The 19,635-nt window shown below is 53.3% G+C and overlaps 1 protein-coding gene across 1 annotated transcript in view; it reads right to left on the bottom strand.

The window, feature by feature from the left end:
- Positions 1-14,241: 14,241 nt before the first annotated feature.
- PLPP7 (phospholipid phosphatase 7 (inactive)) overlaps positions 14,242-19,635 on the bottom strand; it is an 11,659-nt gene continuing 6,265 nt past the window's right edge. Inside the window, exon 2 of the mRNA XM_039862888.1 lies at positions 14,242-15,504. Within this exon, the coding sequence (XP_039718822.1) occupies positions 15,140-15,504 (365 nt within the window). The 3' untranslated portion in view covers positions 14,242-15,139. The remainder of the gene's footprint in view (positions 15,505-19,635) is intronic.

Below are 19,635 nucleotides of genomic sequence, written 5' to 3'. Positions count from 1 at the left end.
AAGACCATTAGGAATGAATAGTCTTCTCAATAAAAGATGCTGGGAAAACTAGATAGCCATATGCAAAAGAATAAAGTTGGACCTTTACCTTACACCACATGCAAAATCTAACTCAAAATGGGTCAAAGACTTAAATTTAAGGGCCTAAACTATAAAACTCTTAGAACAAGACACAAGGGAAAATCCATATGACTTTGGATTTGGCAATGATTTCCTAAGTGACTCTAAAAGCACAGGCGACAAAGGAAAAAATAGATAAATTGGACTTCATTAAAATGAAGAACGTTTGTGCATCAAAGGACACAATCAAGAGAGCGAAAAGACAACGCACAGAACAGAATATTTGTAAACCACATGTCTGATGAAGTTTAATATTCAGAAATATAAAGGACGCTCACAACTCAACAACAAAAAGACCGACAACACAATGAAAAAGTGAGCAAAAGACTTGAACAGACATGTCTCCAAAGAAGACATACAAATGATCAATAAGTGCCCAATGCCCAGCATCATTGGTCAATTAGAGAAATGCAAATCCAAACGACATGAGATACCACTGCACACCTGTAGGATGGCCAGAATTTTAAAAATGGAAAATAATGGGTGGGTACTCGACTAATCGGGGCAGTCATTTCGTAAATTATATATAAATGCCGAACCACTATGTCGTACAACAGAAACTAATAAAAAATAATATCGAATGTCAACTGTAACTGAAAAATAAAGATGAAATAAGAAAATAACAAGTGCTGGCGAGGATGTGGAGAAATGGGAACACTTGGGCGTTGACGGTGGGAATGTAAAATGGTGCAGCTGCAGTGGAAACGATTTGGCAGTTTCTCAAAAAGTTAAACAGAGAGTTACCACATGAGCCAGGGCTCACACAGATACTCATAGAGACATTATTTGCAGTAGCCAAAATCCATGTCCTTCAACAGATGAATGGATTAGAAAAACATGATGGGATACACACACATGCAAATGATTCAGTTATCAAAAGAAATGGAGTTCTGACACCCTCTACGACGTGGACGAACCTTGAAAACATTAGGCTGAGTGAAATAAGCCAGACGCAAAAGGACAAATAATATACAATCCCACTTATGCGTAATATCCACATATTATGGTTATGTGTAATATCCATAATATGGGTACGGACAAATTCAAGAAATAGAAACAGATTAGAGGTTATCAGAAGATAAGGGGAATAAGGAGTTACTGTTCAAAGGGTACAGCGTTCTGTTTGGGGTGAAATCGTGGAGATGGTTGCACAACATGGTGAATATACTTAAAACCACTGACCCGTAAGCTGAAAAATGGCTGAAATAGTAAGTTTTATGTTATGTATATTTTAGCGCGCGCACGTACACACACACACACACGAGCCCAGGCTCTGGGGGCAGAAAGATCTGGATTCTAATACTAACTGTGTGACCTTGGGGTGGAGGAGAGGTGGAACCACTCGAAGGGAGTGATGGCACACGGCGTCTGTCTCAGGCTTCCTGTGATTCCCGGAAAGGATCCCTGTTTCCTTCCTGCCTCGGGGCCTTTTCACAGGCCGTTTCCTCTGGCTGGAGTGAGTCAAATGGCCCCATAAGTGATGGTGTGCAAGTGCCTGGTCATTACCGCGTCCTGAGCATCTGCCTCCGGCGTGTGGCCTTCAAGGTTTCATGTTTTTGTTTGCAGGTGAGACCTCTGAAGACCAGGCTGTGGCTTGTCCAGGCTGGAGAGGGCAGGACCCAGGACAGGACTTGACATGCGTCATTGATGCCAAACTAGGCTGTCCTGTCCTATGAACTTCAAGGGGCAGAGAGTGGGTTCCTTTTTGTCTGCCCTGTCGGTGCATAATGGGGGCCGTGAATGTCAGTCCACCAGAAGGGGCACCGTTTACACTGGAGCTCAGAAGCAGTGAAGCCCACACAACCTCGGGAGGGAGCCCCTGCAATAACCATCTTTGACCACTAGAGGACACTGTGGGACAGAAACCCAGCCCAGAATGGACCAACTAGCAGGTCAGCTGACACCGGCACTGGATGTCATCACCTGTGATGACAGGTGAGCAGGAACTGTCATTCCTGAGACTTGCCCTTTGTGACAACTACGTCATCACTGGATCCTCACAACAAATCCAGGACTAAGTATCGCTAGCACCCCTACATCACAGATTGAGAAACCAAGGCTCAGTATTACTGAATGATTTGTCCCAAGTCACCAGGTTAGGAGTGAGAAAGCTAGCCCAAACTGTTGGTCACATGACCCCCTCCCCTCACCTATGCTGTTTGGCTCTGTCTTTCCTCCTGGGTCCTTTCTAGATGGTTCTCTTAAGCTCAGTGAGATTTGCCTGGTCCTGCTCAGCGGTGGGGGCATGAATTACCGCTGGGAGAGGCTGGGCTATGGAGGTCCCAGGGGGGCCTGGGGAAGGAGCTGTGGCTGTGGGACAGCCATGGACATAGGGAGGGAGACCCAAAGCCACAGAGCTGGGAGTACTTCTGCTTTGGCCCTTGGCAGAGCCGGCCCCCTGGGAGCCAGCCAGGCTTATTAATATCCTGCTGAGTCAGGGGGCGCTTGAGTTTCAGTGTCATGAGACTCGGGGGCTGAGCCCGGTTGGGCTATTCCTGACTCCCCAGTGCCCTCTCTCCCACCTGCACTGCCCGCCTCGGCCTGGTGGCACCCCCCTCACCCCCCAGGCCTGAGCTGCCGTGTGGCCTGGGGGTAAGTCACCTCACCTGACTGGGGTGGGGACAAAAATCCCGTTCAGGGCTCTTCGATGGCCTGGCGCACAGACGGGGCTAAGAATCAAGAGCTATTCTTCCAGAAAATGCTGTTTTGAGGGCCTGCTGTGTGCCTATGACTGTCCTGGTCACTGGGGGGCCTGCAGTGGGGGCAGTGCCAGCTGGCAGCACAAAGCTCACCGTCTGCCCTCGTGGGGCCCGCAGCCAGCAGCCACGGCCACCGGTGAGCCAGGACAATGAGCTCTCCCAGACATTGGGAATTGGGGCTCGGGGACTCTGGTCCCATAGAGTGGGCACTAGCTGGCGAGAAGATCACCTGGCCTTGGTGGGGGAGACAAATGGGGGTGGCCATAATGGACTGCAGAGCACGACATGAGGCAGATGCACTAAAAGGCAAGAGCCCGGGAGAGAGGCCTCCCGGCTTCTGGGCCTCAGCCCTCTGCTCCCCTTTGACCCCAAGATCCCAGAGGCTGCCCCGTGTCCCCACGCTATTGCCGCTGCAGACCTCTGCACGGCCCTGCACAGGCAGGTGGAGGTGGGGTGTGATTCCTGGCCACTCAGACCTTGGAATTCCCCCCGTTGTGGTTTAAAAACGATTAGCTGAGGACTTTCTAGGTGCCAGGGTATGCCCTGAGAAAGAGATGCATGTCATCTTTTCAGATTCTCACAAGATGTCTCTTCTCCTCATTTACAGATGAGGAAACTGAAGTCCATAGGCAAAATCACCTGCTACTTAGTAATGGAGCCTCCAACCCAGGTCTGGCTGACCCCAGAGCCCTCACTCTCCATCTTGACTCTAAGCTCATTCGTTCAGCACGGCATCTGAAGCGTTTGTCGAACAGATGAATGGATGGAGAAAAAAATTTCACCCCTGGAGAATTCCTCTTTCCTTGTCCTCATCTGCAGGCCCCTTGCACTGGGCACCCCTCCCCTCCCCCGCCCCCTCTTGCCCACACAGCCCCCCCACGGCTGTGCTCCCGACACATCTGATGGATGGCCGGGAATTCCATGAAGACTGGCCCTCCTCAGACCCTGCCCATGGCTCGTACAGTGGGGACGTCAGCTCTAGCCCTTATCAGTCGCCCCACACATCTCGGAGAGCCCGTGACAGGCAGCCCACCCGCCCCGGCCCCTCACAGCCCGTTATCAGGGGACACATTCCAACCAGCCCTCTCCTCGTAAGGAGGCGAAGATAAACCTGCCACTTTCCGGCCCCTCTTCCGAGTTTTGCCAAGTGGGGAGGGGGCTCTCCAGGGACAGGAAGGGGGTTATCGCAACAGGAAGACCCAGTGCTGGGCTTGTTTCTCCAGCCAGCCTGAGAAAACACCAGGGCCGGGCCGGTGGGCCCTTGGGCCTGGACCCTGACCCTTCTCAGGATACGACCCCCCCCTGCTGGGGTCGGGTTAGAGGGTGGCTGCTTCTTTGCAAGGCCACAGGCCTAATGTTTGCTCCTAGAAGCCAGGATGTGGCTGGCGAAGGGGGGATTTCAGCCTGAGGCTGGAGGATTCCTCCGGGGATGCTCGCAAAGCACTCGCCTTCCTCACGTGCTGGCCCAGCTGAACAATTTGCATCCAAGGCTTAGTACAGAGCTTGGCACCTGAGAGGGGCTGCTGAAAATCTCACGGTGGGTCTCACACGACGCCTCCCCCCGACCCCACACACAACATGCACCTTTATTTGGCACTAAGTAGCAGGCATATGCCAGCCTCTCTACATGACAAGCACACTCAATCGTCACCAGCTCTCTAGGAACAAGATACGACTGTTACTCTCATTGTATGGATGAAGAAATGAGGCTTAGATGGATGGGATTACTTGTCCAGGGTCACACAGCTCTAAGTGAACCAGGGTTGGAGCCCAGCCCGTCTGACATCTACGCATATGCTCTTAATCGTCACGGTCCCATGCCTTCAAATGAGTTCACTTATCACCTTGTCTACGTAGCTGACTGACACTCCATCAACCCCAGAGGTCTCACCTACCCCAGTCAATATGCAAAAAAAAAAAAGGTCTGTGCTGGGCAATGTCAAAGGCAGCGGCAGAAGGTCTGGATTTTGATCACAGGTGAGCTTGCCAGACCCAGTCCAGGCCCTGGTGACCTTGCACGAACCCTAACAAGCCCGGGCTCCGTCTCCAGCCCGTGGAAAGCTCAGAAGCAGCAAACCCGAAGGTGAGGCAGGCTCGGCCACAGCACCAAGTGGCCCTTGAGGGTTTGGCAGCAAGGCAGGTGTGGGAAAGCTTTCTAGGGGAGGCACGAGAACTCTAAAAGCGAAGCAGGCTGGCCACTCATTGTGGGGCAAAGAGCTCAGACGCAGCCCTTGAGGGTATCATGGCGGAATCACCAACAGTGAGAAGCTGGGCACACAGCACAGGTGCGTGGGCTTCCGGCTGCACGTGAATGGGCTCGCATTTCCGTGCTCGAGGGGCCTGAGCTTTTGAATCATGACTGAGGGGGCTCTCAAGGACATGCCTGTCCCATAACTGACCCTGCCTGGAGAATATTCTTTGAAGCATTTCAGGTCTCATAAAAAGAGAAGATTCCACAGAAATCCCCAAATCAAAGACAAACAAACAAACATGAGCTGGGTCCTCAGTGGCTGAAGGATGAAGCACGTGTAACCAGGTGCGGGAGCCACAGCAGTGGGAGCTGGGGCTGGAGCAGTGGGTGGCTTTAGGTCCAGGGAGCTGGAAACTGGTCCAGACAAATAGACATCCATCGGGCAAGGGTGCCTGGAAGCCAGGTCCCTATGGCAACACCATCGTAGGACTACCTAAGCCCGGACCAGATGTGAAGGATGCCAGTGGCGATGGGCTAGCTTGGGACTCCCGCTCTGAGCCTGGAGTGGACATGCTGGCTACAAGTAGAAGCAGACCGAATCCTCTCTGAAGGGAGATGCCATGGGCAAATTAGGCCCCCAGGGGCCTCACAGAATAAGACCAAGCCAGGTGCTCCCAAAGATTATGACACAGGAAGCTAAGTCATTAGAAACAACACTCAGTATTGCGATGGTCAGATTCAGAATCCAGAACCACTAATGTATTAGGTAGGTACAGAGATTACGATGCAGCTTGACGAGGCAGACACAAAGGACCATCTGGGACGAACAGACAGATTTAAAACACAAACAAATGGTACTTCTAGGAGTGAAACACAGATTGAAAATAAAATAACCGTAAACTGACTAAAGAGACAGACACAATTGAAACAAAAATGAAGGAGAAGAGGTATCTGAATTTCTTCTCAGAATGCGATAAAAAAATAGAGAAGGGTGTGGAACATATGAGGAGAGACGAGGCGTGAAGGCTGGAGTAGGGAATAAGGACATTTATATTTATCGATGAGCACAAAGCCCAGACGTTCACTGCCACTCACTCTGGAAGATCCTTCAGGAAGGAGGGAAGGATATGGTGACGGAGGACTTGAGAAGGGAGGGTAAGTAAGTGCTAACCCTGCAGAACAAACGTCAATAACAAGAGTTTAGGTAAAGCAAAACAAACATCATCAATGGCAAGAGTTTCCTTTGGCGGTTTAACAAAAGGGTTATTTGACTGTCGGTGTAAGTCAGACGGGGATAGTTTGAAGCTGAGTTGTGTGGGAGGGAGACAGACATTTGTTCAGTTCGGGCTCGGTGAGCCGCGTGTCCATGCTAACGTTCCGACGGTGACGAGTCAAGCGACAGAAATAGCATGGATTCCATCTCAGTAGAGAGAGAAAAGTGAAAAGAAAAAGCAAAAACTCAATTCACGAAAAGGCCAGAAAGGAGAGAAAGAAATAAGAAAGGCAGAACAAATAGAAAATGAAAAAAGTAAGATGCTAGCAACGAGTCAAAATATATCCGTAACGATAATCGACATAGATAGACTCATCTTGCCAGTTCAAAGATTCTCAGGCTGGTAGGAAAAAAATCCAGATTGACGAAGTTTAGAAGAGATCTACCAAAAACATAAGGATTCAGAAAAGATAAAAATAAATGGATGGAAATACATACACACATACCTACATATATTTGTATGTGAAAAGATAGATTTTGATATCAGGCAAATTTGCCTTATGCTTTAAAAGCATCATCAAGAATAGAAAGGTCACTACGTAATTAAAAAGCTTCAAATTATCCAAATGTTGTGATAAATCTAAATATATGCAGTTAGAATGCCAAAGAAATCAGATGAGTCCATCGCTATAAGAAATTTCAACATACCTTTCTCAATCAGAGGTAGATCGAGCAGACCAACACATAAAACAAAATAAAAATAAATCAGCAAATACAGGTTTGAACAGTTCAAATAACAAGATGGATCTAGTTGACATATATAGAATTCTACATCTAATTATCAGAGAAATTCCTTTCTTTACATGTGGAACGTTTACAAACATCAACTCAAATTCAGCTAGAAACATTAAAAATTTTTTAAAATAATATTTAAAATTCTCTCATCACAATTCAGATACATGTTAATAACAAAAAAGATGTTTTGGACATTGAATGAAAAACTTCTAAATAACTCACGGATAAAAGAAGTCATAATGAAAATATAAAAATATGTAGAAATGGAAAAAAAAGTGGAAAATACTGCCTATCGAAATAAGTAGAATGCATGAAAATGATCCCTCGAGGAAACTTTACATTTTAAATGCCTATGTTAGAAAGGCTGGAAAGTAATAAAGCACCTAACTCAGAGCTATAGAAAATATAATAGATCGATCCTAAAGTAAGTAGAAAGGAGGAGATAGTAAAAACAGAGCGGAAATAAAAAAACCAAAGCTATTATAGAAAATATCGACAAGGAGAAAGAGGAATCACGTTATGAAGGTAAAGGAGGTATAACTTCAAAGAGAGGAGAACAGAAAGATCGTAAGAATGTACTACCAATGACCTTATGTTAATAAATTTGAAAACTTAGATGAAGTGATCTAAAATTTAGAAATATGTAATTTATCAAAATGAAACCAAGAAGTAGAACATTTGCATATAACTGTTAAAGAGGATTAGAGAATTAAATATTCTTTTAAGTATCACGTTGAAGAAGGCAACAGTAAAACGCCAGGACTAGATGATTTGCAGGTGAGCCCTGTCACACTTTTAAGGAACAGATCCTTCGAGTATTACACACTTGTCACGGAGAACAGATACAGATTCACTCTACGAGGCCGGTATAACCTGGATCGCGAAACGGGACGAGAACAATACAAGAAAGGAAAGTCACAGACACTCAGGAATATATAAATAAAAAACACAAACTAAAACCGTGGCTAGCTGGATACAACAGTATCTTAAAAAGTATAATATACTTGATGGAATTGGCTCTATCCCAAGATGACAAGGGATGGTCGGAAATGAGCAAAATCGATGTCATTTGGCACATTAGCTGATTAAAGGAGAAAAAACAAACAAACTATGGTATCGTTTTAATAGATGCGGAAGAAGTATTTTAAAAAGTGCAGCATAAATTCATGATAAAAACTTCTCAATCATTTCAAAATGGAAGGAAACCTCCTTGGTCTGATATACGGGAACTCATTAGCCGAATTCCCCTGAGGTCAGAAACAAGAAAGGTTATACTCACGATTTTCACTTCTGTTCACTTATTGCTCCTACCCGAGCAATAAGGTTAGAAAAAATAAATTAAAAACGTAAAAGAGAAAAAGGAAAAGAGAAAAAAAAGATCGTTCTTTCCGACACGGGGTCACCGTGAGGCTGTTAGCAGTCAAGCTGTAGATGTTTCTTGGCGTAGGAAGAGGGTCACAATATGTTAGTACACGAAAAAGGCGGGTCCCAAAACGATGGCGTATAATTGCTTTTTTTTTTTTTGTCAAAATCACATCTGTATTTTTGTGAATGCAGAGAAAAACATCCGAAAGGAATAACCAAAATATTTTTGCTTTTCCTGTATGTACTGATTTTTTAAATAAGGAAAACGTATTCTTCTGTAGCCAAGAAACACTTTCTTAGAGAAAGTCACCCTGTTCTCTGTGAGGCTCTCGGGATACCCCTCACACATCTGCTGGGTGGGAATTCTCTTCTGAGGGGGTAGGGGAGGCCCAGGTCACATGGGGAGGGGTAGGTCCTATCTCTCTTCCCACCGCCTCTGAGCTAAGGCCCCTTGTCCACTGTCCCTCCACGAACCTTTCTGGCCGCAGGATTTAGGCCGAGGAATCAGGGTTTGAGACGTCCTTGCTCTGACTTGCGTCCACCAGCAGAGGCAGTGCCAGATGTGGAAGAGGCCAAGCTAGGCCTCGGACTGCATCTCAGCTGGGCAAACCTCCCAGAGGCCAGCCCTGGGGGCCCCGGCTTCGGCTTCGGCTCCGGGGTGGGGTTCCCAGGGCTCCCACTGCTATGAGACCTCCCTGCTGGGCTGTTGGTGAGGAGAGCTCTCCAGGATCCCAGCAAGAGATGTGCTCCAGCTGGAAGCCCATCCTTGTCCCACAGGCCGGCTGAGGCCTGGGCCAGGCTAGTCAGCCCCATAATGGGGGCCGAGTGCAGCTGCAGGTCTAATTATCAGACGGAGGGACGGTCTCGGGAATTCTGCTAGGGAGACAGCAGGTCCTGGCCTGGGCCAGGGACTCTGCTGGCTTCATGAGTGTGTGTGTGTGTGTGTGTGTGTGTGTGTGTGTGTGCGCGCACATGTATGTATATTTGGGCTTCCAGATAAAAGGCAGGACACACATAAGTTTGAATTTCAGATAGTTTTTTAGTATAAGTGTGGCCCAAATATTGCATCCTGTATTTTTATTTGCTAAATCTGGCAAGCCTGGTAAATCTAAATACGTGGATGCGAGTGTATCAGTGCGTATGCTCGTGTAAGAGCCCACTTGCGTACGTGAGCATACACTTATGCAAGGCCAGGTGTGTACATGTACACCTGGGTGCGAGCGTGCACACCAGGTGCAAGGGGAGAGGTATTCCTGTCGGCGTGAGCACCGTTTCGTGTGTAGGTGTATGCGTGAAGGCGCGTGCGTGTAAATATGAACACACATTTCCACGTGCGCATCTACATGTATTTACAAGGCACACGAAGAGTTAGACGTGGGCACGTCTGTGCATGTCACAGAGCGTTAGGGCTGGGAGGAAGCGGAGGTCTCCTGTGTGTAATTTCACATGTGAGAGAACCGAGCTGGCCGGACCGCGAGAGTGCGTGTGCGCACGCGTGCACGTGTGTGCACGGGCTCTAGCCTCGTGACAGGCACCGTGGTCCAGCATCATCACGTCCCCACGACAGCCCTCTCAGCATGCAGCCCCATGGCCACACGGGGGAAGTCGGCCAGGGCTCACCCGTGGGTTACGTAAACGCTGTGGGCCAGATGTTCCGTCTCCGCCCGCAGCCAGATGGCGGCTGCTCCTGAAGTCTGTGTTTCTCTAGCTCCTGCCTCTCTCTTCTGCTGCCCCTTCCAGAGTTTTCCCCAGGTAGGGAGGGGGCTGAGGACATGAGACTTTGTATCCGACCGAATGCCTCGACTGGATAGTGGCTTCCCCTGGGCAGGGGCTCAGGACCCGGTGACAGTGTCTGTGGAGACGCCAGCGCTTCCAGGGTGGCCCCCTGCACTGTGGTCTCCCCACGCTGCCGGAAGCAGCTAGGCGGGTGCAGCAGCATGGTGCCCCCAGGCGTGTCCCCAGACTCACCGGGCGTGTGTCCTGGTCTCTCCTGAGCCTTGCTCTTCCTGTGGTAGCAGGTGATAGCCGGCTGACCTGATAAACCCGCTGTGGTCCCAGGGCTGCCGGGACAAAGTGCCAGACAGGGTTTGAATGGCAGAAACTTATTTTCTTACAGTCCTGGAGGCCAGAAGTCGAGATCAAGGCCTCTGTCCTTGGCTGGTAGACGACCGACTTCTCCCTGTGTTGTCACATGGTCGTCCCTCTGTGTGTATCCGTGTCCAAATTTCCTCTTCTTATAAGGACACCTGTCCTATTGGATTTGGGCCCACCCCAGTGACCTCATTTTAACTTAATCACCTCATTAAGGCCCTACCTTCAAACACAGTCACTTTCTGAGGACCTGGGGGTTATACAGCATATGAACTTGGTGGGGGGGAGAACACAATTCACGGCTCACACCCACGAGGGTGCGTTCTGGGGGAGGGCTTCCTCCTGCCCCACCATCACCAGGCAATAGCTGCTGGTGGTCTTCAGAACCCCCCATTCCGGCTCTTTATTTTGACAAATGAGAGCTTTACTGGAGGACAAATGCAGACACTTCAAAGATCCAGGTCAGGGGGACAGGCTCAGTCCCGGCCCCCGCTCTGTTGGGACAGCAGGGAGGGGAAACGTGACAGCACAGGCCACTCAGGACCGGAGGGTCAGTTCACGCTCCCTGCGGCTCTACCCTTTGCCCACCCACAGCCTGGCGCCAGGGAGCCTGTGGGGCGGTTGAGGCCCGCTCTGTAGCACCTGGGGCTCTTGGTGTGGCCCTGATACCCTCTGGGGGCCTGTGTCCCATTGGTGAAGAGAGGCTGCAGGTTTGATGGCTGGCGGTCATTCTGGGGGGCTGAGGAGGCCGCATCAGCGGGCGGATTGAGACTGAGGCACGTGTGCTGGTTTCTGGTTGTCACCGCTGTAACAAATCGCCACAAGCTGAGTGGCTTAAAACGACACCAATTTATCATCTTACCGTCTGGGAGTCGGAAGTCTATACCGGTCTCAGCAGCTCAGATCAAGGTATGGCGGGGCCGGCTCCTCTAGGGGATCCGGGGGGAAGCCATCCCCTGCCTTGCCCAGCTTCTGGAGGCGCCCACCTGTCTCCGTTCGTGGCCCCTTCCGCCATCTTCGAGGCCGGCATCGCCCAAGCTGCTCTTCCTCCTCCCTCGTGATTGCATTGGGCCCACCTGAGTGATCCCGGCTCATCTCCCTATTTTAAAGTCGGCTGATGAGCACCCTGAATTCCATCTGCTCCCCATTGCCATCTAATGAAACACAGCCACAGGTTAGGATGTGAGCGTCTTTGGGGGACCATTATTCTGTTTACCACAGTACCCCCATCGTCAGCGGTTCCTCCCCATCCTTGAGCAGTGGGGACCGCCATCACCACCCTTGATTACCTGCAGGGCTGCAAGCTTCATAACCGTCCGCTCCCACCAGGAGTGGCAGAGCCGGGTTTCAAGGCCACTGAGCAGGCCTGTCTCGCGGCCGTGCAGCCACCACCTGGCTTCGCTTCTGCCCTCCCTCCGCGGGTTTTGGCCCTGGAACTGTGCTAAAGACACACCTTGACCTTGAGACAAGCAGACTAAGGCCATGAGTGAGACCCACAGTTCCCAGGTAGAATTCAGTCCTTTCTGCATCCCTCCTTCCTCCCGGGGGGTGGGACAGACTGCTGAGGCGCTGGGACACGAGGGGCCTAGGAAACAGCAGCAGTTGGGGAGCACCCTGCCCCCATCTAAATCCCCATGATGGGGGAAGGAGGTGGGAAGCCAGCAGTGGTTCCACCGTGACATGGGTGGGTGCCCACCTCTGGGCTCCACCCCCAATGACACCTGCCCGTCCAAGTCCCAAATAGTCCTGCCTGGTCCCCGAGTACCCCGGGGAGACGCGTGGTCTTTTCTGGGGTGAGGTGGGGTGGGGGTGGCCTAAGGAGCTCATTCTTTCTTTCGCAGCCCTACTATGTGCCAGGCTCCTGGCTGGGGACCTACATCCCTGCTGGAGATGTGGGCCTCATGGGACAGCAGCTTATCCCTCGCCCGAAGCTAAAGCCCGCTGCAGATGACGGATGCCCAAGGGTGGGGGCGGGGGAAGAAGGCAGACCCCCTCAGCCCTTCTGCTCAGCATCTCGTAAGCACAGTGCCCAGAGCATCTGTGGAGACTGTATTTTAAAGGCTCCGGAAACAGCCAATGTTTGAGATTGGAAGCTGGAGCTGTAAATTGTGGTGGTTCGAACTCCTTCAGGGCAAAGATAAAGTGCCCGCCTCCTGCACCCTCAGACAGGCTGGGCACGCTGGAGACTCAAGAGAGAAGCCAGGGGCCTTGGGGGGGTGGTGCTTGGGGCAGGGGTGACTTGAGTCCTGTCTGCAGGGGCATTGGCCCTGTGGGGGGCTATGACTGACTATGGGGGATGTGGGGTCTCACAGGAAGGAGATGAAGGTGATCAGGCCTGAAGGCTGCATCTGTGGGGGACTTTATGCTCGGGACACCCAACAGCCTTCATCATCGGCAGCCGGGCCCCCCGGACGCAAGTGTGCCCGGTCCTCCGTGGGGCCAGCTGGGAGAGGAAGCTGTTTTCCTGCCCCAAAGGATCCTGTGTGTTAGGGGTTGAAATGTGTCCCTAAAAAGGCATATTGAGGTCCGAACTCCCAGTAGCTACAAATGTGATCTTCTTTGGAAATAGGTCTTTGCAGATGAGATTAAGACGTAAGTTCAGATGAGGTCATACTAGGGCGGGCCCCAGACACAGACACAGATACAGGGAGAACGCCCTATGACGACGGAGGCGGAGACTGCAGTGACACAGCCACAACCAAGGACCGCCGAGGACCGCCGAGGACCGCCGAGGACCGCCGAGGACCGCCAGCACCGCCCGGAGCTGGGAGAGTGAAGGAACATTCTCCCCAGAGCCTCAGCAGCCGCGTGGCCCCCCCCGACGCGATTCTGGGCTTCGCACCTCCTGGGAAGATGCATTTGTGAGAGGATGCATTTCTGTCGTGTTAAGCCACCGGGCTGTGGGTCTTCGTTGTGGCACCCTGGGAAACCAAGCTGCTGGGTGGGGTGCCAGCGCCCAGCTCACCCCTGCCTGCCCCGAGCTACCCCGCAGAGGCCAGCGCAGGAGGCCGACGTGGCGGGTGTGGACAGGATTCCCATCCTGCTGTGCGGCTGCCCAGCTGGGCGACCTGGGCAGCTCACCGCTTCTCTTAGGGCCTCAGTTCTCTCATGCGTGCGATGGGCAAGTTGTTCGCCCCGCCCCCCACTCTGGGTGCAGCCACTCGGGGTGTCCTGCTCATCTGTGGGAGGCACGGCCCCTTCTGCCTCCTGGCCCTTGCCCTACCCTTCCCTCTGCCCGGAACACGCTTCCCCTCCTCCCTGGCCCCACCTCACTAATCTCCCTCTTCCCTTCCCCAGGACCCTGCCCTGGCACCCCATGGCCGGGCGAAGCTCCCCGTATGTCCCTCATTGCAGCTTTTCTCGGGCTTGACTGTGTCTGCCTGGTCACTTGTCCATCTACCCGGAGCCAGGGACCAGGTCAGCGGGGAGCAATGCAGAGCCTGGGACGGGAGAAAGGGTTCTCGGGGGTGGGCGCTGTCAGCATCACAGTGGGAGGTGGGCGGAGCAGCCAGCGCAGGGCCCAGGGCATGGAGGGTGCCCCAGACAGGGACCCCAGGGAGAAGGGGCCGACCAGCCTGGAAAGGTCCAGGAGCCCATTGCCCCTGGACCACCTGATGCCATGACCCATCCGGGGATGAAAACTCAGCCCCACCTCGGCGCCCTGATAACAGAGACCCCAGGTTCCCTCACCCCACCGAGGTTAACAGTTTCCTGCCTGGAAAACTCTTGTAGCACCCAAAGAAAAGCCACACAGGAGCAGGAGAGGGTCCGTTTGCACATCATCTGTACTGTCACATGAAATGCACATCCATAACGGTTGACTTGGAAACGACCTATTAGGTCACACGGAATCCGGCCCCTGGGGGCCAAAGCGGCACGGATGCCCGTGGGCGTGGGCTTTCCACAGGCTGTGGCACCGAGTTCTGGGAGAGGCCGGCTTGCACCTCAGGCCCTTCGGCTCCTGGGCAGCATCTCCCAAAATGTGCTTGAGGAACGGCAGTTCCTTGGGGGTTAATAGCTGTTCCACAAGAAAAGGGTTCCGTGGTCAAATAAGCTCAGGAAACATGGGGTTACACGAGGTTCAACAGGAAGCTTTTCTGCAGGACTTGTCAGAGCCTTTACAACAACTACCCTTGTGAATATCCAACACGGGCGGAGTATGCAGCATTTCCCAAATTTATTTGACCACAAAGCCCTTTTTCTTTCCACAGCGTCTTGCGAGCTGGCGTCCGGGGTCGGGGGTGGGGGGCACCCTTCGGAAGGTGCTGCCCTACACACTCAATGACCATCGCTGGCATCTGCACTGTGTGGAAGGTTGGGGGTATTTTGCCAGGCGTCGTGCTGTGGCATGGTGGGCATGGCCAAGAACTTGACCGTCATGACAACGAACAGAAAAGACAAGACTCAGTCCCTCTTCAGCCATCTTGCTTCTCACCTGTTACCTCCAGAGCAGAAGCTAAGCAGGGGTTGTCCCCATGCGGGGCCCTGGCCTGCCTCGGAGTCCAAGCAAAGGAGCAGGGCCACCACCGGACATGCCTGAAGTCGCTGGCCTCCGCCAAGATGGGGAAGAGGAATTGGGGTGGCAGGTTCACCCCTCCCCCACCAGCTCCACCGCCTGCTGCCGCCTCTCTGGGGCCGCCCCTGCCCCGAGGCCCGGCCGGCGGTTCACCAGGCTGAGATGAGCATCTGGCAAGTGTTGGAGGACATCCAGACCAGCTCCACCAGGCGGAACTGGAAGTAGCCGATAACGAAGCCCGAGATGACGTCCGTGATGTGGTGCCGGCCGATCATGACCCGGGACAGGCCCACGCAGAAGGCCCAGAGCACCAGCAGGACGCGCAGGGGCACCGCCAGCACCAGGTGGCTGAGGAAGAACTTGGACACCATGGCCGCGCGGCTGGCGTGGCCCGCGGGGAAGGCGTACACGTCCATGGTGAGGTAGTCCAGGAGCCCTGGGCTGGTCTCGAATGGGCCGCGCCTCTTGATGAGCTTCTGCACGCCGGCCACCGTCACGATGTCCAGGAGCAGGGCTGTGGGCGGGAGAGGGCCCCAGGGGCCGGTTAGTGCCGCCTCCCCGTCGGGTCTCCTCCCTCCCCCGCAACACACACACCGACCGCCAGTGCATCCTCACCCAGGGCCTTTGCTCGTGCTGTCCCTCTACCCAGAATGCCCTTCCCGGGATGCTCACACGGCGCCCAGCCTCACCTCCTTCAGCCACGTGCCCACCCCGCACCACCCGTCCGCAAAGCCCCGCCTGGCGATCCCCACTCCCTGCTTTGTTTTCCTTAACTGCGTTTCTCACCACCCGGCAGGTCACATGGCACCTCACGCATTTTCTCATACATTTCTCTCATCTCTATTCCCTATAGCGTGCACCCCATGAGGGCCAGGACCCGATCTGCTCACGGCCGGGGGCTGTGTTCAACAGAGCTGCTGAAGGAGAAGAGAGGGTGACCAGGGGTATCACGGGCCAATGAGGGCACCTTAGCAGATCTGAGTGCTGACAAACGGGGCCCTGGGCTGGAGACTTTTCTCAAAGGACCTCACCGAAGCCCCCAGCATCCCTGAGAACAGGACATTACCTTCCCATCCTTAAAAAATTTATTCATTCATTCATTCATTCATCCATCCATCCATCCATCCATCCATCCTTCCATCCATTTATTTATTTATGTATTTTTTTGAAGAAATTATTTAAATCTCCACTCCCTCTTCCTCTCTAGTAACCACTAGACCATCCCCATTTTTTTTAAAAGTGGAGGTGAAATTCACGTAACATACGATGAACCATTTTTAAGTGCAGTTTGGTGGCATTTGGTACATTCATTCACAAGGTGTAACCAGCACCTCTATCCAAACATTTCATCCCCCCAAAAGGAGACCCCACACCCATTAGCTGTTGCTCCTCATCCTCCCTCCCCCAGCCCCTGGAAACCACCGATCTGCTTCCTGTCTCTGTGGGTTTGCCTATTCTGGACGTTTCATATAAGAGGAGTTGGTCCCCCCACACACTTGGCACACGGGAAGGGCCAGAGAAGGGTGGAGGGTGACGACCAAATGACCATTCAGTGCAGCCTGCTGTCCTACAAACTTTGCAGTGGGTGTCAAAACTGTCGACCTGCAGCTGTTCTTGCTCAGAAAAAAAAAACAACAAAAAAACACTGTTGAAAACAAATGGCACCATAGATGTTCACTAGAAAATTCACAAAAACAAAAGGTTTTAAGTCGCCTGTAATCCTGCCCCCCAGAGGCAGCCACCCCGGCCCCTCCCAGTCATCTGTAGAGTGTGGATTTAAATAAAGGCAGCAACGTGCTCTACGCACGCTGTTCCATGCACCTGCCTTCGCAAGTTGCCACGTCACATGTCCCTGGAACTCCTCCGCTGTCGTGTGTGAAGCACTGTGGCATATGCACACGACAGTCACGGCCCTGGACCTTCCGATTGCTCCCCAGTGACACTGTGCTCCCCGGTTGGTCAGTGTAGAACGTCTTGGCCTTCCTGTTTCCTGCCCGCCACAGGGCTCTGGGTTTGGGATTTGCAGCCCTGGCCTCCCCTGGGCCTGCCTCTCTCATTAGCCACGGGGTCGGCTGATGTGTGCCCCCCTGGGACATACCTGGCCAGCAAAGGAGGGGGACAGAAGCGGGAAGCAGTGGCGGGAGAGGCTGCCTGGCCCGGCGAAAAGGAGCCTAAAGGAGGGAGGGAATTCTGTTAGGCGCACGCCCGCCATGCATTTCTGTGGCAACTTGTTCCCTGGAGCCCAGGCGGAGGCCCAGGAGGTGTGTGGTCAGCCCGTCTGTATGCTGCTGACCCAGGTAGAGGCCTGGCCCAGGCCGGGAGCCGTATGGAGCCCATGAGAGGTCACAGTTCCAGTGGCAGAGGGAGCACCAGGCAGCTGGGAGCTGGAGAAAGGCGGCTGCATCTGACCCCTGTGACTCTGGGCCTAATGGAGCAGCGGAGGCAGGAGGGCAGGCTGGGAGGAGTGGGCTGGCCCTCTCCAGCCCAGGGAAGCCCTACCCTCACTTGGAGACGGGCTCTCTCCACTCAGGTCTCTGCCCCTTTGCTACGTGCCCCTAGGGGACCACTGGGCCATTCTGGCTGTCCAGCTGGCCCAGCTCATCCTGTGCCTGCTTCAATCATTCATTTGGTCTCTGGTTTTTGGGCATCTCCGACTCTTGGGCACGTCAAGGGTGGGCTGGCGAGCCAGGCTGGCAGGGAGCCATACGGCTGAGGAAGGGACGGGCAGGAAGCAGTAGTTGTACAGTGTCCCTTTACAGATGGGGAGCACCCACACTGTCGCCCCCTCACCACACTGCCGCTGTTGGTGTGGAGGGTTGGAAGGAGGGGCAGGGGGGTGACGTGCTGGGGCCGTGATGGCCTCCGCCAGGCCTGCCGCCCACCTTCCCCCACCCAGCCCGCAGGCCCTCCAGGCCACTCCCCCTCCTCCAGCACCACGGCCAGCCTCGGTGTGACTGTGGTTCTGACACTGTCAGCACATAATCCGGGGCCCAGAAATAGAAGCAAATGGTGCCATCACTCAAGGCTCTGTGAACCCCGCTCATGTGGCCCAGTCGAGTTCCCTGACCTACATTCCTTCCTGGACTCAGAGGGAGGCCGGCGGGGGTGGGCCCATGGGGGAAGTCTGCCTGGCAGGAAGCTCAGGGGTCAGGGTCAGGAGAGTGACTGAAGTGGCTGCCTCTGACTTGCCGTGTGACCGTAGCGGCAGGTCACTTAACCTCCCTGGGCCTCTGCTCACTGCAATCAGCTGGGGTTGGTGGCCCTGCACCTGGGCTCCAGAATCAGAGCCGGTTTTGAAGTCAGCTGCTTGCAGACTGCATGACCTTGGCGCATCCATCCTTCAGAGCCTCCCTGCTCTCACTGATAAAATGGGGCTCGTCCCTGAGGCTACTCTGAGGGCCCCGTGCAGCAGGTGCCCCATAAAGGACGCCTGGGTGTCAGGGTCTGTCCCCACCACCTCTCACGCCCTTCCGGCCTCACAATCTCCGCTCTCAGCCCCTCTCGCTGAGCTGGGGTCTGAGATGCCTGCGCCCCGCTATGCAGGAAGCACAAATATTCCCCGGGCCCTGCCGTCCTGACGCCTGACACCTGTCCCTGGGGAGGGAACAAAGATGGGCTCCTCGTTGGCTGGTGGGGGGACAGTTTTGTGGGTAGTGTCTCGCTGGCTGGGGCTAGGAGGAGGGGTCCTGGCTCTTCTGGCTTGGGGGTCAGCCCGGCCTCTAGTCTGCCATCCTGGCTTCTCTGGGGGGTGGGGACCAGCCTGTGGTGCCATGGGGCAGGGTAAATCAGGGGCAGCTTTCTGAAGGGCATTTGACCCTAGACCCGGGAGTCTTTACGACACATCTCCCAGCACTCAGCTTTCCCGTTTGCAGGCATCTCCCCGGGAACCAGTCAGAGATGTGCACCACGATTCACGGTCAAGGCTGTCCACGGCGGTGTTTTCCATAACAGTGAAGGACGTGCACCAACCCAATGCCCTTGAGCGGGAGACGGATGGGCCGAACTGTGGCCAAGTCTAGACAATGGAGCACTCCAGGCCACTGCAAAGGATGAAGAGGATGTATATTTATAGCCACCGAAGGAGAGCGAGGGGTAGAGGCCAATTACCAAACAGGATTTACAGCGCGATGCCATTTCTGTAGAAGGAACACGTAAATGTGTTCAGATGCAGAGAAAAAGGTCTGGGAGGCGGCGCTGAATGTTAACTGTGCTTCTCGCTGGGTGGAAAGACCGAGGGTGAGTTTTATTGTCTTGTGTGTAATTCTGCATTTAAAATGTTTTCTTACCACGAATATACATTACCTGTACCCATCTTTAAAAAGTTATTTTTACAAAAGACAAATATTGCATGACTCCACTTATACGAGGTGCTTAGAGTAAGAGAGAGTGGACGAGAGGCGGCCAGGGACTGGGGGAGGGGCGGGGAGTTAGTGTGTAACGGGGACAGGATTTCGGTCTGGGAAGATGAGAGAGTTCTGGAGGGAGACGGAGGGTGGGCGTGGCTGCATCACAGTGTGAATGTACTTAAGGCCACCGAAACGTACACTTGAAAATGGTTAAGGACGCGGTTCCATAGTGTAGCGGTTAGCACGTCTGCTTTACACGCAGAAGGTCCTGGGTTCACGCCCCAGTGGAGCCACAGTCC

The sequence above is a fragment of the Pteropus medius genome, unplaced genomic scaffold, assembly GCF_902729225.1.
Source record: "Pteropus medius unplaced genomic scaffold, Ma_sr-lr_union100, whole genome shotgun sequence".
Classification (NCBI taxonomy): domain Eukaryota; kingdom Metazoa; phylum Chordata; class Mammalia; order Chiroptera; family Pteropodidae; genus Pteropus; species Pteropus medius.
This window is presented reverse-complemented; position numbering and strand designations above follow the sequence as displayed.